A 16,617-nucleotide genomic window follows, 5' to 3' on the forward strand; every position below is an offset into this window, starting at 1 on the left:
TAAGACACACAGGTGCCCACCACATAGGAATACGCTCAGCTAATGGTGAGCACTGTGAATTGTGCAAGACTGTTGAATCACAGATCTGTACTTGTGAAACAAATAATGCAACATATGTTAAAAAGAAAAAAAAGAAAAAAGAAGACGATAGCAGGAGGGGAAGAATGAAGGGGAGTAAGTCGGAGCGGGGAGATGAACCATGAGAGACGATGGACTCTGAAAAACAAACTGAGGGTTCTAGAGGGGAGGGGGGTGGGGGGATGGGTTAGCCTGGTGATGGGTATTAAAGAGGGCACGTTCTGCGTGGAGCACTGTTATACACAAACAATGAATCATGGAACACTACATCAAAAACTAATGATGTAATGTATGGTGATTAACATAACAATAAAAAATTTTTAAAAAGGAATACGCTCAGCTGGAAAACCTCTCTGTGGGGGAGCCTGGGTGGCTCAGTTGGTTGAGCATCTGCCTTTAGCTCAGGTCATGATCCTGGAGTTCCAGGATCGAGCCCTGCATCAGGCTCCTTGCTCAGCGGGGAGTCTGCTTCTCCCTTCCCCCCCCTTGTGTTCCCTCTCTCACTGTCTCTCTCTCCGTCAAATAAATAAAATCTTTTAAAAAAAACTTAAAATTCTAATTCAAATGCATATACTTTGTCAAATAGTTGCAGGTGCAAAAACTATGGGAAAAAAATAAAAAATTAGGCTTCTGCAATCAAACTATTTTGCCATTTGTTCTGCTTTAATGAGATCAAAAGTGGAAATCACGTAGTCGTGCATTAGGGGCATGGTTTAAGGAAGGAAGAAGTGGGTCTGGAGTCAGGTGCTCACACTCTACAGGCTGTGGTCCTACTTCAGAAACACAGTGAGTTAAGGCAGTCCTGTTTCGAGGCAAAAAATAAAAACGCCTCTCTTTTAATGAATTCCCACTTGCACTGACTTTTTTTTCTTTTCTTTCCCATCAACAACCAACTACAGATACCAGATGGGTCAAGGCTTCTGGGCTATAATTGTTCCAACGTGCAGCCTTCCAGGTTCAAGGATATGCCAAAGCAAGTGAGGAGAGAAACAGATATACGTGGACTGTTTATGACTAAGAGGCTCAGAAATGACCTGACACAGAAGGGTCGTTAGGGAAATGGAGCCTCCCTCCATGGAGGGCAGTGGTTAAGATACAGGGAAAGAAAAGAAAAAAAAAAAAAGAACGTACAGGGTTCAAGTCCAAACACAACCACTAACATATTCTGTGACCTTGGACGCATCTCTTCCTCTCTGGGGCTGTGGTCGCCTGAGCTGTAAAATGTACTGCATCGGGGAAGGTCTATTGTCCTTCTGGCGTTCCCATCTCATGCCATAAATGTTGTGCATGAAGATGCCTAAACACTTCCCTTTCCCATCAGACCCAGTGCATGGCACTGAGAAGCGACTGGGGGGTGTTGTCACAGACGCTAGGTGGTCCTTCCAGCATGGAATCCAGCTGCCCTCTCGAGCTGGACACAGGCGGTCTCAAAAATCATTCCTCTGCCCCACGAAGAAGGAAGATGAAGATCTATACATTTTGATGTGAAAAAAAAAGAAGTCCCCAAGATATATTGCCAACAGGGCAGGGGAAAAAAAGCAAAGTTGCAGAATAGAATGTCTGGCATGTTCCCATTTTTGTTTTGTTTGTACTTGCACAGAAAAAGGCACTCCCAGACTGTTAATAGGGATTTTTTTTTTTCCTAGAAGGGTGGGCTCACAGGGGATTCCAATTTCCTTGTGAGGCATTTCTGTACTGTTGATCTTTTAACCACTTTCGTCACAGGCAAAACACAAAACCAAATATCTTTTAAAAAACAGTCCCCCAAAATTGAGCTACAAAAACAAGGGTTGCTGCTCTAGAACATTCTATGCCCCCCACATTTTTTTGCCCCTCCTCCAGCCCACTGGCTACCCACCTTGGTGACCACACCAGTGAGGGCTCAGACTGAAATGCACATTTCAATTGAAACAGGGGAAAACAGGAGGTTTGGGGGGAGCATTCCAAAGTCACATAGCAAGTGAGTGACAGAACTGGGACTTGAACCCAGATGCCTCCTGTCCAGGTAACGGTCGCCACTTCACAAACCAGGGGCTCTCCCTCCCAGGGCGGTCCTGGCTGTCTCTGGGGTGGGGCTTCCTGTTGCTGTTCCTTATGCTGGTACCTTTAATATGCTCTGGGGAAACTTTTGCAGTCCCCTGGGATGGTCGTTAAAATGTGGAGCCCAGGATTCCCAGAATGCCCACACCACCGTAATCTTCGGTGGGACCCAGGGATCTGAATTTCAACACACTCCACGGTTATTCTTAAGCGCAACCAAGTTTAAGAATTACTGCCCTAGAAATTGCCAGAATCTCTTCCTAATCTTTCCCGCTTGGCTTGAGATGGGTTAGACTGGCTTACTTACAGGCACAGAGCAACACTGGCTCTGGAGGAATGATCGATCATTTGCAGTGGGCATGAACACCGGCTGGAGCAATCCAGGGACGCCCCAGATCACGCCCCTCACCCCCCGCCTCACCATCCCCAAGATCAGCAGGATTGTGTTCTCCCTGCCTTAACCAATTAGTGTGAAATTTAATCTGTGCTAATCAGCTTGAGCAAAGGGAGCACAAAATTAATTTAATGCATTAATTTTGAGTTCTACACAACCCAAGTCCAGAGCCCAAAGGACAATTAATGCTTTCAAATTAGGGATATGACAGATGCTTTTCACAGAGACAAGTAGCCCCCAATCTGTCCCTGTCCCCACCAGCCTCTCTCCCTTCCTACATTTTGGGGCCCACAGGCTTTATCCATAGAGGTGAGGGGTGGGCGCCAGGCCCAGAGCTATTAGGTGAATATAAAACAAAAACCAATTTAACGAGAGGAGAGCCTGGTTGGCAAACCCAGAAGGATCCTTGCAGATTACTCAAGGACCAATTAACTAGAAATTATTCCAAAAACCTCCCTGGATCCACCACTTAAGCCAAATCATCAGAAATTCTCTTTCTCCTTAGGGACAATGACTCTAAAGATCTGTCAAAGAGAAGGGGGTAGAAATGAATGAATTTGCGGTACATTTTGCATGGAGTCAAATAGAAACAATATCTATCCTGCTCACTGGCATCATTTGCAGTTTGAGAGAAACAGTGGGTAACAAGTAATGTTGATGGACATTAAATGCTGAGCACACATGGGACCCTCTGGACTGTCACTGTCACTTGTCATTCATGACGTGAGCACCAACTGTGTGCGAGGCCCTGCCTTCAAGGATCCCCCTGCCGAGCTGTGGAGATAAAACCACATGTAGAGCACCCATGTGTCTTAGTTCAACCTTGTCTTTGGCTCTTATATTCAAGAGCTCTCAAAACTCCCCAAACAATCTTATCTACAGGGAGCAAACAGTGGTCTTTCACTGTCTTCCCAGTACATTTCAATCTAACGAAAAGAAGGGGTTCATTATAAGCCCTTCCAGGAGAAAAGGCTCCCTGAATGCTGGGGAGAGACATTTTTGTCATTCCCTGTTGACAGAACAGGAAACTGAGGCATTGAGTCACGAAATGATTTTGTTCAAGGTCATGGCAGATAAGTCCCACAGGGAGTCCGGCTCGGACAGCCTGAATCCCAGGTCCTGACTCATAATTACGGTGCTGTCTTGTCCCCACGCCCACCACCTGACTCCATCCCCCACCCCAGGCCCCTGGGGGTCAGCAGCGCACTTGGGAGCAGACCTGGAAGCAATGGGTGGGGGAGGGGGAGTGAAACAGCCAGATGCATGGGGCTCAAAGGCAAGATCAACAACAACCTGCGAGGCCATGCCCAAAGGGAGGTTTATGGACCCCTGGTGGAAGGGAAGCCCCATCCTTGCAATCTGGGTGATTAAGAGAGAAAGTGGAAAATAAAATCAGAAAAGGGGGGGTATAAATCAATAGGCAAAGGGTCTGTCCAACTGCAGAGCCCAGTTGGCTGGTATGCTGTTTGCTTGTCAAGGAGATTAAGCCATGGCTTCAGTCTCACAGCATCTGCCCTCAGAGCTGCCTCGGTCATTAGGGGAAATTCAGAACAATTCTCTGGCTTAGTGGTGGGCTCCAGGGTTCCCCAGAGACTCACTCTGGGCACCAGTTCAAGCACCACCCTGTGTATTTCTCTCCCAGCACCTGCTACTAAGTGATGGTGATTGTTACCTTAATCATCGTCACTACTCAGAAAGTGCTCACCATGGGCCTGGCACAGGGTAACACACAGAACCTTCCGAGAAACACGGAGAGGTAGGTACTGACATCTCCACGTTCCAGATGAGGACCTGAGGCGCCAGGGTGCCGACGCCCAGCCAGCCAGCGGCAGAGCTGGATATGAACCAAGGCAGCCTGGCTCCAGAGACAGTCAAAATGCCTCTTGGGGGCTCAAAGAATGCATAATAATGTATGCGGGAGCCAAGGAGGAAGGGAGAATCGACAGCCTCTGGCGTGTCAGTGGGAACGGGCCATGGGGCCACGCTGGGAGCAATGTCATGCCTCAGAGCAGGACACATGGGGATGACACCTCACCTACTGGCCCTGGGGGGAGAGGGGCTTCCATGAGCTCTGGAAAGGGGTCTTCAAAGTGCCATAGCACCCCTCTAAAGAGGAAATAACCCCTTGGATGCTGGCCCCCACATAACGCATCTTGAAAATGTGTTCTGGTCCAGCCACGTGCCCCCTGCTTCAGGATAGCATTCAAACCTCTACCAAGATTCTCCCAGCTCCTGTGATCTGGGCCAGCTTCAGGGACTGACCCCACTCCATAATCTGGGCCAGCTTCAGGGACTGACCCCACTCCATAACCTCCTTGTGCACATGAGACCCTCCAACCACCAGGACTGCAGGGGCCGGCCCAGGTCCCCGCCCTCTGGCCCTGTTCTTGCTATGCCCTCCACCTGGAACATCTCCTTAAGTCACCTGGCCGGCTCCGGCTCAGCTCGAAGGATGAGCCACTCCCTGACCTGATTCCCAGGGGGAGGAACTGTTGTTCATCTCTCACTGTCTGTTTGGAGTCAGCCCGAACCCAGGGTCAAAGCCCAGCGCTGCTACTCACCAGCTGTGTGATATTGAACAAATCACTTCTCCTCTCTGGTCCTCACTGTCCCCATCTAGAGCACAGGGGTACTAACCATACCTTCCTGGCAGTTTGATGGGAAGGTAAAATGAGACAAAGCAGGTAAAGGGGATGTGTCGCGACACCCGGCACAGACACGTTGCTCATTAAATAGTACTTTAATTACTCAATCCGACATGATTTCATTCATTCCTTCCGTTGGCATTGAGAGCTTTGAGGGGTACAGAAAGAGCTAAGATGCAATCACATATATGTCAGTGGTGGTGGTGATGTGTGAAGATATGCTGTGTATGAGACTTTATATGCAGCCTTCATACCATCCTGTGGAGAACAGTATGGAACCATCACGGTCACCATGTCCCTGCTAATGACACAGAAGCTCAGACCCTGGAAGAACTGGCCCACGGTCCCGTGGCAGTGAGAGCCCAAAGCCAGCTGCCCTGATCAACCCTCTGCTCCCGCACCAGACACACCAGGTCAGGTCATCATATCCATCCCTTAACTCGTCCAGTTCCGCTAGCTTTTTCATCTGTGTTATAAAATAGGCAGAGAAGACATGATGGCCCCGCTTTTATATGGAGAAACTGAGGCATGCAGAACATTCCAGCTGTGCACTCCTTTGGGGGGTCGGATCCTCTCTCAGCCATTCCTTACCAAAAAATGAAACTTTTCAAGCTAACAAGACCAGACATCCAGAGTGCATGGGACTATCTTTTGCTATAAATAAAGTCTTCGGGAAAACCCAGAAGATATTCCAGAGAGGGAAGAAAACACCCTATTCTCATTTTTCTCCATGTGCTCCCACAGCCTTATAGGAAATCCCTGTACGAAAAGAGACCTGCTTTCCGGTGAAAATAAAAAACCCCACTTTGCATCCAGGCAGATTTTGCACGCTTGAAGAATATTTATAGCCAGCTTCCTGGAGGCGTCTCATCTCCTCTTCTGCTCCTTCCCAAATGAAGCACTTAAATCATTTTGCAATAATGTTGTCTTTTTAATAAGCCTAGTCAAATGGAGTTTCCACTGATGAGGCACAACATGTTTTAGCAACATTTCTATCAATTGTTTCCCCCCCTCCTATAGAGAAAAGCGGGTGGGGTGCAGAGGCTGTGAAAGGGGCCAGGGGTGTCTTCATGATACATGGCCCGAAGGACTGTCTGCCTCCCAGCTGTCAACAGAAACTCTTCTAAGAAAGTAGAACCACATGAAAGGAGATACCTTCTACCTGTTCCTTAACATGTGCTTCCCAGACCAGCAGGTTCCCCATCACCTGACAGTGCAGGAGAAATTCTGAATCTCCAGGGCCTCCCCACACCTACTGACTCAAGAATCTCTAGGGCTGGGGAGCAGCACACTCTATTCTAACACATCCTCCAGGGGATTACGACACACTTTCGAGTATGAGAACCACTGCTCTTACGTGGCATGACTCTGCATCGGGTTCACCTCTGGGCTCGTTAAAAAGAAGCAGTGAAGGTTGCCCCTCCCCCAAGATTCCCTCCTGGGTCAAATCCTCAGGAGATGCGATGGGGAAGCTACATGGTATACAGCTCCCTCCAGGTGATTCGAATGCTCTGTAACATATAAAAGCAACCGGTAAAAAAAATGAAAAATCAAAGTAGCTTTTTTGGTGGAGGGGAAAGAATTAAAGACCTTTCTTCAAATAAAATCTTACTTGGGCCCCAGGTTGCTACATTTCACCAAATCTCAGCAGCCTCTGATGATAAGATGAACCATTATGGAACATAAGAAAGTGCTGCTAATTTTTAGTGTAAGATGCCAGTGATTGTCAAGATGCATCACAATTACAGAGATGCAGAAAGGTGGGAAATAGTGTGCATCTGGGAATCAGTAAAATACAGAATGAAACCAGAGAAGACTATCTATTGCCATTGATATAGGTTTGGGAGTTCTGGAGTCCTTTGACCTCTTCTTAGTGCTCTGGCAGGTCTGAAGAGACTCGGGACTTCAGAAAATAAATCTTCTAATTACTGCATCCAAAAGGGCAAGCCACAGAGCAGAGGAAGAGATCTGTGCCACATATATCCAACAACTGAACTTATATCCACAGTATATAAAGAGTTGTTACAGATCAATAAGAAAAGCAGTAGAAAATGGCCAAAAGGCTTGAAAGACCTCTTTGACCAAAGAGGATAACAAATAGCCAAACACATGTGAAAAGGCACAAATTAAAATCACCATGTGGGATTACTGCATGCCCAACAAAATCGTTAAATGAAAAGGACAATACCACGTGCTGGTAAGGGTGTGGAGCAACTGGAATGCTCACCCACTGCCGTGGGAGGGTCAACTGATACATAAAGTTGAGTGAAGTGTTTGACTGTATTAATTAAAACCCAATATAGAAAGAACTTAAAACCTAGCCATTCCATTCCAAGTACATTCCTTTTTTTTTTTTAATTAACATATAATGTATTATTTGTTTCAGGGGTATAGGTCTGTGATTCATCAGTCTTACACAATTCACAGGACTCACCATAGCACATACCCTCCCCAGTGTCCATCACCCAGCCACCCTGAGTGCATTCCTAACAGAAAGTGTATGGTATGTGCACCAAAACACGTGTGGAGGGATGTTCACAGCAGGCTTATTCATGACAGTTCAAAGCTAGAAACAACCAAATGCTCATTTAGAGTAGAATGGATCAATAGTGCTCTATATTCATGATGGCATACTATACAGCAGTGACAATGAACAAGCCACAACCACCCACATCATGGATGATTGTCACAAACAATGTCACATGAAAGAAACCACGCAAATAGGTACACACATTTGATTGCATCTAGGAAAAATTCAAAAATAGGAAAAAAAATACCTAATCTATATTGCTAGAAGTCTGTTTAGTGGTTATCCTTGGAGGGTAGTGGCTGAAAGGGCCATGGGGGGGGTGCTTTGGAAGGAGCTGGGACTGTTCTGTGTCTCCATATGGGTGTTGATTGCTTTGGTGTGTTCAATTTGTGAAAATTCATTGAGCTGTATACTTACGAGGTGTGCACTTTTTTGTATGTTGGACCCTAAAATAAATTTTAAAAAGAGGGAAGAAGAGGGGGTGGGGAGAGAACCCAGGTAGAAGAAACCATAACACTCAGTCCACCTAAATGTGATTCCTGAAAAAAGCTCTGCTTTGCCTACTAGTTGAATTTTTTAGGGAATTGATGTCATGCCCTTGCCTTGCAGTTCAAGACAATGTCCGCAAAAGCACTCCTACAGATCCCCTCTTCTATTTACTATATGCACGTTACTGAGGTTGTACTTTGCCAGGTTACTTAGTGCCCCATTTCATGTGGACTCCTAGAAGAAACTTCTCTAATATCTCAATACCAGGGAAAATTAGTATTATCTCAAGCAACAGGTGTGTGTGTGTGTGTGTGTGTGTGTGTGTGTGCACGCGCGCGCATGTGCATGCATGAGTGTGTTTAACCTGGGGACAAATGTCTTTGGAATATCTTGCTTCTCTCTTTGCTCTGGTTGCTAGGAAGCTCAGTGTCAACATTTCAGTTTACTTCTCATGGCTCCATTCACCCATCCGACGTCTTTTCTGTGCCAGGGGCTGGGCCACTGTGATGAGCAAAGACACACCCCTGCCCTTAGGGCCTTGCCCTCTAGCTGGGACACAGGTACACCAGGGAGGGGTTAGGACACCCCTATCAGTGCAGTGACAGGAAGCACAAGGAAGCACAAGGCCCAGTGACAGGAAGCACAAGAATGGACCCGACCCATTCTTAACAAAGTTAAGGGTTACAAAGTGTTAACAGAGGCTTCTTGGAAGAAGTACCACCTAAACTGGGTGAAAAGGGATGACCAGGCATTAACCAGGTGAGAACAGTGGCGGGCACAGCCCAAGCAAAGTCTGTGAAGTGAGAGTGAGTCTAAGGTTCGCGGTAAATTTCTATTTCCTAAGTCTTCCTCTGGTCTGATATGCTCTTCAACTCTTATTTCCCATTGCTCTGACTTTCTTAACTTTTTAAATTTTATCTTATTTTTACCGGACCCCATACATCTTTTCATAACCATGTACAATACGGAGACACAAAGAACCTGAGTAGAATATTCTGCGGGTGCTGACACTTTGAATGCGTGGTTCAGGTCTCAGAAGCCTGGCCCCCTCCCTTCCTTCTCCCAGCGCTGGGTAAGCTGTAGGGCTAGATGCTAATGATGTTCACCTCATTACTCTCTCCAGTCTCCCCTGGCATCTGAGGCACCCCAAGCCCCCAAGTCTGACTTGACAGTTTGTGATGAATTACTGTATCAAATGTCAGCTCAGTGGGAAGGAGTTTCTACAGCGAAGTCACCAATATGCCCAACCCACGCAGAGCTCTCTGATTTCTCGCTTCTGTTGCTCTACCACCGAAGCGTCCTGCAAGAGAGGTCAGGCTGCATGCTCTCTAGAGACTTGAATGAGACTGGGGGATGGAGGGGGTACTTGAGTGTTATTTCCTCTCCTCCTTACAGTATTTTCCCCAAGAGGGCATAGACCCATGGGGAAGCCTTTCTGCCCAGCCTCACCTAACTCTGGGTGCTGTGACTGTCCCTTCCAGGAGTCACTGCCTCTTCCTTGTCCATGGGAGTTGGACAGAGAACCTCTGGTGGGGAGAGTGGACACAACTATAAAGGGAATGAGAAGGGGTGGAAAAGAGATCGCGCCCACCCCAAACTTCATTCCATGTCCCCACATGAGCCAACCAGGCTCAGCCTGGGCTGTCAACAGAGGAAGGAGAATTTGTTCTGTTGGCTTGATCATGAACTCAATTATAGCCACCACTATCCTCATATAAAACCAAGCAATATTACTGGTAATAATAGCACCATGGGCTCACAGGTGTGGAAAGCTCCAGTTTTGCTCTAAACTGACAAATATTATCCCAAGTTGCCTCAGGACCTTTGCACTTGCCACTTCTACTCTTTTTCCCCAGATCTGCACATAGATGGCGACACCAAATGATTCACCACTAGACAAACATCTTAATTCATGGAAGCCTTCCTGGACCACTTAGGCAAAAAATGGCCCCCTGCCCCCGACTGTCACCTCCCTCTGCTTAATATCTACGGCACTTGACCATCCAAAAGTAGTTTGCTTGTTTATTTACTTGTGGTCTGTCTCCCTTGATTGGCCTGGGGACCTTGTGAGGACAGGGATTTTGCCTTCTCCCTAGCTGGATCTGAGGTGGCCAGCTGAATGCCTGGTACATGGGAGGTGCTCATCTGTATTTGTTGACTGGGTGAATAACTGGGCTTCCTTTGAGCTTCAGCAGGACGCTGTGAGCTACCCAGGGCTCTGAACGACAGCTGGGACCAAGGAGGAGATGGGCACAGCACTCACCCTGGGCGCAAAATTTCAGGGAATGCCAAGAAACTCAGAAACCAAGATAAATAACATTCTAATGAAATATTTAAGAAAGTCAAAATTAATGCCAAAAATCCATGATGAATAAAACATCAAAAATTTAAATGAAGACAAGATCCCACTGTGCCAACTGCCTTACTTGCCTCACCTTAATCCTGGCCCACCAGTCCTGCGTTTTTTTTGAAATTTTGATATTTGGCTCATCGTGGATTTTTTTTTTGCATCAATTTACATTTTAAAAGATCCTGCAATGAAATCTGATTTATCTTGCTGAGTTTTTGGCACCCCTTTAAATTTCATGTCCTACGTGAGTGACTTACTAGAGTTCCAGCCCTGAAAAACTAGGGGGAACAGCAAATTTCTGTGAACAGCTCTTCCTTGATCTACCCACAGCTCCCTGACCACGGTACACTCTATGAATTTGTTTAGGAATCTGGAATTTGCAGTAGTTCCCTTGGGGGCAGGGACCATCTGGCTTCCATCCTCATCCCCAGCTTGTGAACTCAACACCCAACTAAGGACAGAAGATACGAGCAAAGTGGTCATGCTCTCACCCCCCGATGTAATCTCCAATCACGTGTCCTTTCCACCTGCCAGAGGGGACCACCACCCTGAATTTGGTGTTATGATTCCCATGAAATATTTTCACACCATAACCACATGGCAGATGCCCCACTCCATAGACAGTATTATCCTGCATACTTAAAAGGTAATATATCCGATATCATATTTTAAGGATTCTTTCATAACTTAAATCATTTTTCTCCAGTGTTATGTTTTCGAGGGCAATCCATGTAGATTCATGTAACTTTAGTTAAAGAGCCAGGACATGTTTTCTATAAAGAGCCAGACAGTAAATATTTTTAGTCTTTGTAGATCATAGAGTCTCTGTGACAACTACTCAGCTCTGCCAGGGTAGCATGAAACCCACCAGGGACTACACATGAATAAATGGGCATGGCTGTGTGCCAATAAAACTTTATTTACAAAAAAACAAAACAGGTGGGCAATGGGGTTCAGCCTGTGGGCCATAGTTTTACTGCCTCTGTATTCATTTTTACTTTTGGCAACTCGATTTTTAATCTAACAAAATGTGTTTATCCATTCTCTTATTGATAGACTCCCATGTGAGTATTTACATTTTTTTCAACATGACAAGGCCACTCCTCTATACTTCTTCTCATCTTTTTGTATGTAAGTAAGACAGATTCTCTAGCATATTTACCCAAAATGGAATTGCTGGAGCACAGCGTACAGATAGGATCAACTTTCAGAGACACGGTTAAGTTGCTCAAGAGTGAAGAGATCAATTTACATCCCCACAACAGCATGTGAATTCCCGCTGCTATACATCCTTGCCAACATATGGCTACCTCAGAATTGGATCTTGCCAATTCGAGGTGCGAAACGGTACCTATCGTGGTGTTAATTTGCATTTACTGATTGCTAGTTAATTTGAGCATCTTCATGAGTCTCCCGGCCATTTGAATTCCTGGACATTGGAACTCTTGAAACAAGAGTTCCCCTCTTGGGACTTGCCAATTCCTCTTTTTGCCCATTTTTTTTTTTCCTACTGAAGGGTTTTTCTTTACATGTTCAAATACTCTTTGCCCGTTATATGTGTTGCAAATTTCATGGCCCAGTATGTGGTGTCTCTTCATTTTATGCTTTGATAAACAGAAGCTGATTACTTTAATATAGTCAAATTTGTCAATTTTTTCCTCGTGATTTGTACTTTTGTGACTTCTGTTAGAAATTCTTCCCTTCGGAGTTGAATGATATGGGTTTGAATCTCAGTGCTACACATGCTAGTTGTGTGACCTTGGGAAGAGACCTAATATCTCAGAGCCGCAGGCTCCTCCTCTGCAAAATGGGGACAAGGACAGCATGCCCCCACAGGGTTATTTTGAGGAGGCTTGTAAAGCACTTAGCACAGTGTCAGGCACATCATCACTTCCCCCATCAGTAGGTCTCACCCCCCACAGGGACCCCACACAGGAGGAATAGGTTACCTTGCTCTCTAGCAGGTCTGCATTCTGCCGGAGTTCATTCCGTGACTTCTCCGATTTTTCTAGCTTCTGTCTCAGCATTGTAAGCTCCTCCTACAAAAGCAAACACCTTAACAGAAGCCTAGCCCAGAGGCAGAGGTTCCACGTGGGGAAAGAGTGTCTGGGGTATAGAGTGAGTGATTCTGCCAACCCAACTGTAATGACGCTCAGATGCTAAATTCCTACAAGGGTTTTTTTTTTTTCTTTCCCCATTTCTAAATATCAACATCCCAGTCTAGGGGCCGAATGCAAATCCTCAGAATGAGTCCATTGCTTGACTGGAGATGCCTGAGCGAGATGGGTGTGCTTGGCCCTTCATCCTCCCCAAGGTCACTATCCTGCCCATGGCTCAGCATTATGCTTATAGTACCACCATGAGGAGGAGCCCAAATGCCCACCCACAGCAGACTCTGGGATGGAATGGACGGAATGCACACAGAAAGGAGCACTGGGCTGTTGTGGAGAGAGAACCGGGAAGACTTCTGTGAAACTGGACACGGTGTGACTCTCAAAATACATTTCTAAGTGCAAAATACCAGTGTCAGAGGAATATAAACAGTATGCTACCTTTGGTGTGGGAGAGAAAGGAACTCTGTGTGCATGTGTCAATTGGCTAATTTTGCAAGAATAAACAACAGCAAAGATAAACCAGAAACCAATCAAAATGGTTACTTGTAGAAGGTGGGCGCTACCAGGGAAGAAGCAAAGCAAAAGGAGTGTTCTCTGAGAGGCAAAGAGATCAAGGACTCAAAGATTTCACCACTTGAGTCTCTCTGGGATGGACTGTAAGTGTTCGTGTGCCCCTCGGGAGTAATGGGGTATCTGCCTAGCACCCACAAGCCTAGCGTGTAGCTGGACACAGGAGGGAGGGTGGTCTGTGTCTGTGTTGACGGGAGCAGAGGGATATCTGGAAGGGGGCGGCTGGGCAGAGCATTTCTAGATCAAGAATCTACAGGGTGGGGGCACTGAGTCTGGATGTAAGCCCTAACATGGGGGTGTGAAGAGGTATCGGCCACCCCACACCCTTCCTGCCACCGGTACTGACCTCCTTGGCACGGAGCTGCTCATCCCCGATGGTGGCGCTCAGCAGGGGCCGGAGGGAACCGAGGAGCTGCCACCACGACCAGTCCTTGACCGCCAGGAACACAGCCATGTTCTTCTGGATGCACTGTGCGGCCAGGCGGCGAATCTGCAGAGAAAAGAGACCGGGAACTCGAGGGGCTCTTCCCAACCCAGGGAAGGTGAAGGAAAGAGAGCAAGGGGGTGGCGGCAAAAGGGATGTTTTGAAAAAGCAGGTTCATAGCTAATGGAAGAGATTGGCTAACTTAAAAATTAAAAAAGCTTCTTTTCAGGGGCCTGGGTGGCTCAGTTGGTTAGGCGTCTGCCTTTCGCTTGGGTCGTGGTCCCTGGGGTCCTGGGATGGAGCCCTGCACTGGGCTCCCTGCTCAGCGGGGGGGCAGTATGTGCCTCCCTCTGCCCATCCCCCTGCTTGTGCATGTGCGTGCTCCCTCCCTCTCTCTCTCTCTCTCTCACAAAAATAAATAAATAATCTTTTTTTTTAAACTTTTTTTCAATGGTCTCGTAATAGCACTGTAGAGTGACAGGCAGTAAACTGCATCGTGAGCTCAGCATAACATATAGACTTCAATCACTATGTTGTATGCCTGAAACTAATGTAACACTGGGTATCAACTCTATTCAAAAAAAAAGTAAATAAATAAAAAATGTTGTTAAATTAAAAAAAAATTTGTGAAAGCCTCTTTTCAACGAGTCGGGCTCTGGGCATCAGACGTTATGCTCCAATTCAATCTTGCGTGACCCAAGAAGAAGAAGAGGAAGAGGAGTCAAAAATATCATACAACAGGGTCACATCTTGTGCAGGGTTTAGATTCAAAAGCCACTGTGAAAGGCAAATCCTTGAACATCCCTGAAATTGCCCTTAAGATACAATGGCCATGATTATGTCACAAGTTGATATTTAGGGGCTAGGTATCACTTTTTTTTAAAGATTTTATTTATTTATTTAATTGACGGGCGGGGGGAACACAAGCAGGGGGAGGGTCAGAGGGAGAAGAAGGCCTCCCACCGAGCAGGGAGCCCGATGCGGGGCTCGATCCCAGGACCCTGAGATCATGACCTGAGCTGAAGGCAGTCGCTTAACCAACTGAGCCACCCAGGCGCCCCGGGGCTAGGTATCACTTTAAGTGAATGTAAACACAAATTCCATGCTTCTCAAATCTGAGTGTGCATCACAAGCCCAGGGAGAGCTAGTTAAAGCACAGATGCTGGGCTCCATCCCCAGAGGGTTTGATTCGGTAAATCAGGGCGGGGCCCAAGAATTTGCATGGCTGACAGATGCCCCGTTGATGTGGATGCTTGTTGGTCTGGGGAACCACCAGCCTGGAGGACCACCAGCCACACATGGTCTCAGGCAGGAACCATGCTGACTACCAAGCCACATCCATCCCCGTCATCACCATCACAAAAGCCAATGCTTGTCCAGCTGGTATGGTTGTCCCTGCAGGCCAGGCAGCGCACTGGGCACCTTACAGACTTAGCTCAGTCCTCGCTGCAGCCCCCGGGAATGTAGGCATTACTCTCATTTCCATTTTACAGGTGGGGAAACTGAGGCACAGAGCAGCCCAGTCATGTGCTCAGCACCACACCGCTGCCTGATGGTGGGGTTGGGATTTTGTACTCCTGCAGCCTGGGTGCAGACAGAATCCGGGGTCTTCATTAACCTCTACTTTAAATCATTCCAAGGGCATAAGCTACTGGAGAGCAGTGGGCCGGTGGAGTTGCCCACAAAATTTTAATTATTAATGTTCTTGCCTTTGCCTGCTTTTGCCAAGTGCGTATACTTGAATTTACAGATTTACATGAACTCGAGGCACATGTCATGAGACTGCATGGTAGCTGTAGTACTTAATGATGAGGCTACTAAGGGAGGAGCAGCCAGTGTTTATAGAACAGCTGCTCGATGGCACGTGCCGTGCTAAGCGCACAGGACCCCATTTCACCTTGACCCAGCTACGCGAGCGTCATGCATAGTCCTTGTGCATCTCCAGAGCCGTGCTGCCTTTTCTCCATTGCCCAAGCTCCAGAGAGGAAATTCAGTCTCCCAAGGTCTCTGACGATAGTGGCCCAGGGTGGCTCAAGACTGCAGACACCCAACTGGCCCTTTGGTCCCCAAAGCCTCAGTGGCCAGGTCCTGTCACGCCCTGCCTGCTGACCCATGAAAGCCAAGTTCTCCAGCGATGGGACAGGTGGAAAACATAACCGACCCAGCGGGGCTCGGACCACCCCGTGATAATCTAGATCAAGTCTGACATCGTTGGTAATTTGATGTCAATGTCCTAGAAACAATCCTAACATCTTGCAAAGTGTCACCTTAAAGTCCCGCCAGTCAGGGCGAGCCCACGGGCCAGTAGGACTGGCACCATCACGGGAGACCTGCAGAGCCCCGTGCTCACCCCAGACCCACCGTATGTTAATATCCCGCAGGGATTCCTGCACGAGCACGAGTGTGAGATGTGCGCACGCGCGCGGTCACAGCCCCCAGATCAGCTCAGATGCTGCTTTGCCAGGACCTCGCACCTCTGCAGGGTTGACGAGGCATGGTGGCTGCCATACCTTCAGCTTCTTGAATTCCTGCCGAGACAGAAAGCCCTTACAAGCCGCCTGGAATAAAAGGATCTTGTGAGACGTCAGCTTCTCCCGCTGCCTCTCAAGCCTAGAGACCACACCTGCCTTGAGGAAAACCTGGAAGGAGAGAAGGTGGCAGGTGACTCCTATTGGGCTGAATCTGGAGTGCAAGACGGTTGCCACTGAGAAGCCAATTCTCTTGCCTCCACCCGAGATATCTGTTGGCAGGTGCATTTAGATGGAGGGTCTAAATGATCAAAGCATCTTGCCCCTTGATGGTTCCTCTTTCCCTTCTTCTAGCCCCTGGATGCTCAGAATGTGGCCCCCATGAGTGGCATTGTCACCACCAGGGAGTTTGTTAGAAATGTAGAATCTGGGACCCCACCCCAGGCCTGCTGAATCAAAGCAACATTTTAACATGATCCTCAGGGGACCCAGGCACACATTCACTTGAAAAACCA

The 16,617-nt window shown here is 47.3% G+C and overlaps 1 protein-coding gene across 1 annotated transcript in view; it reads right to left on the minus strand.

The window, feature by feature from the left end:
- Positions 1 to 16,617, minus strand: part of MYO18B (myosin XVIIIB) — a 241,243-nt gene that overhangs the window by 133,319 nt on the left and 91,307 nt on the right. The window contains exons 22-24 of the mRNA XM_028124695.2: positions 16,145 to 16,273; positions 13,557 to 13,700; positions 12,476 to 12,565 (exon numbers count right to left, since the gene is read on the minus strand). Of these exons, the coding sequence (XP_027980496.1) occupies positions 12,476 to 12,565; positions 13,557 to 13,700; positions 16,145 to 16,273 (363 nt within the window). The remainder of the gene's footprint in view (positions 1 to 12,475; positions 12,566 to 13,556; positions 13,701 to 16,144; positions 16,274 to 16,617) is intronic.

Source organism: Eumetopias jubatus, unplaced genomic scaffold (assembly GCF_037043125.1).
Source record: "Eumetopias jubatus isolate StellerSeaLion01/CBP00866 unplaced genomic scaffold, mEumJub1_p1.0 scaffold_16, whole genome shotgun sequence".
NCBI classification, from domain to species: domain Eukaryota; kingdom Metazoa; phylum Chordata; class Mammalia; order Carnivora; family Otariidae; genus Eumetopias; species Eumetopias jubatus.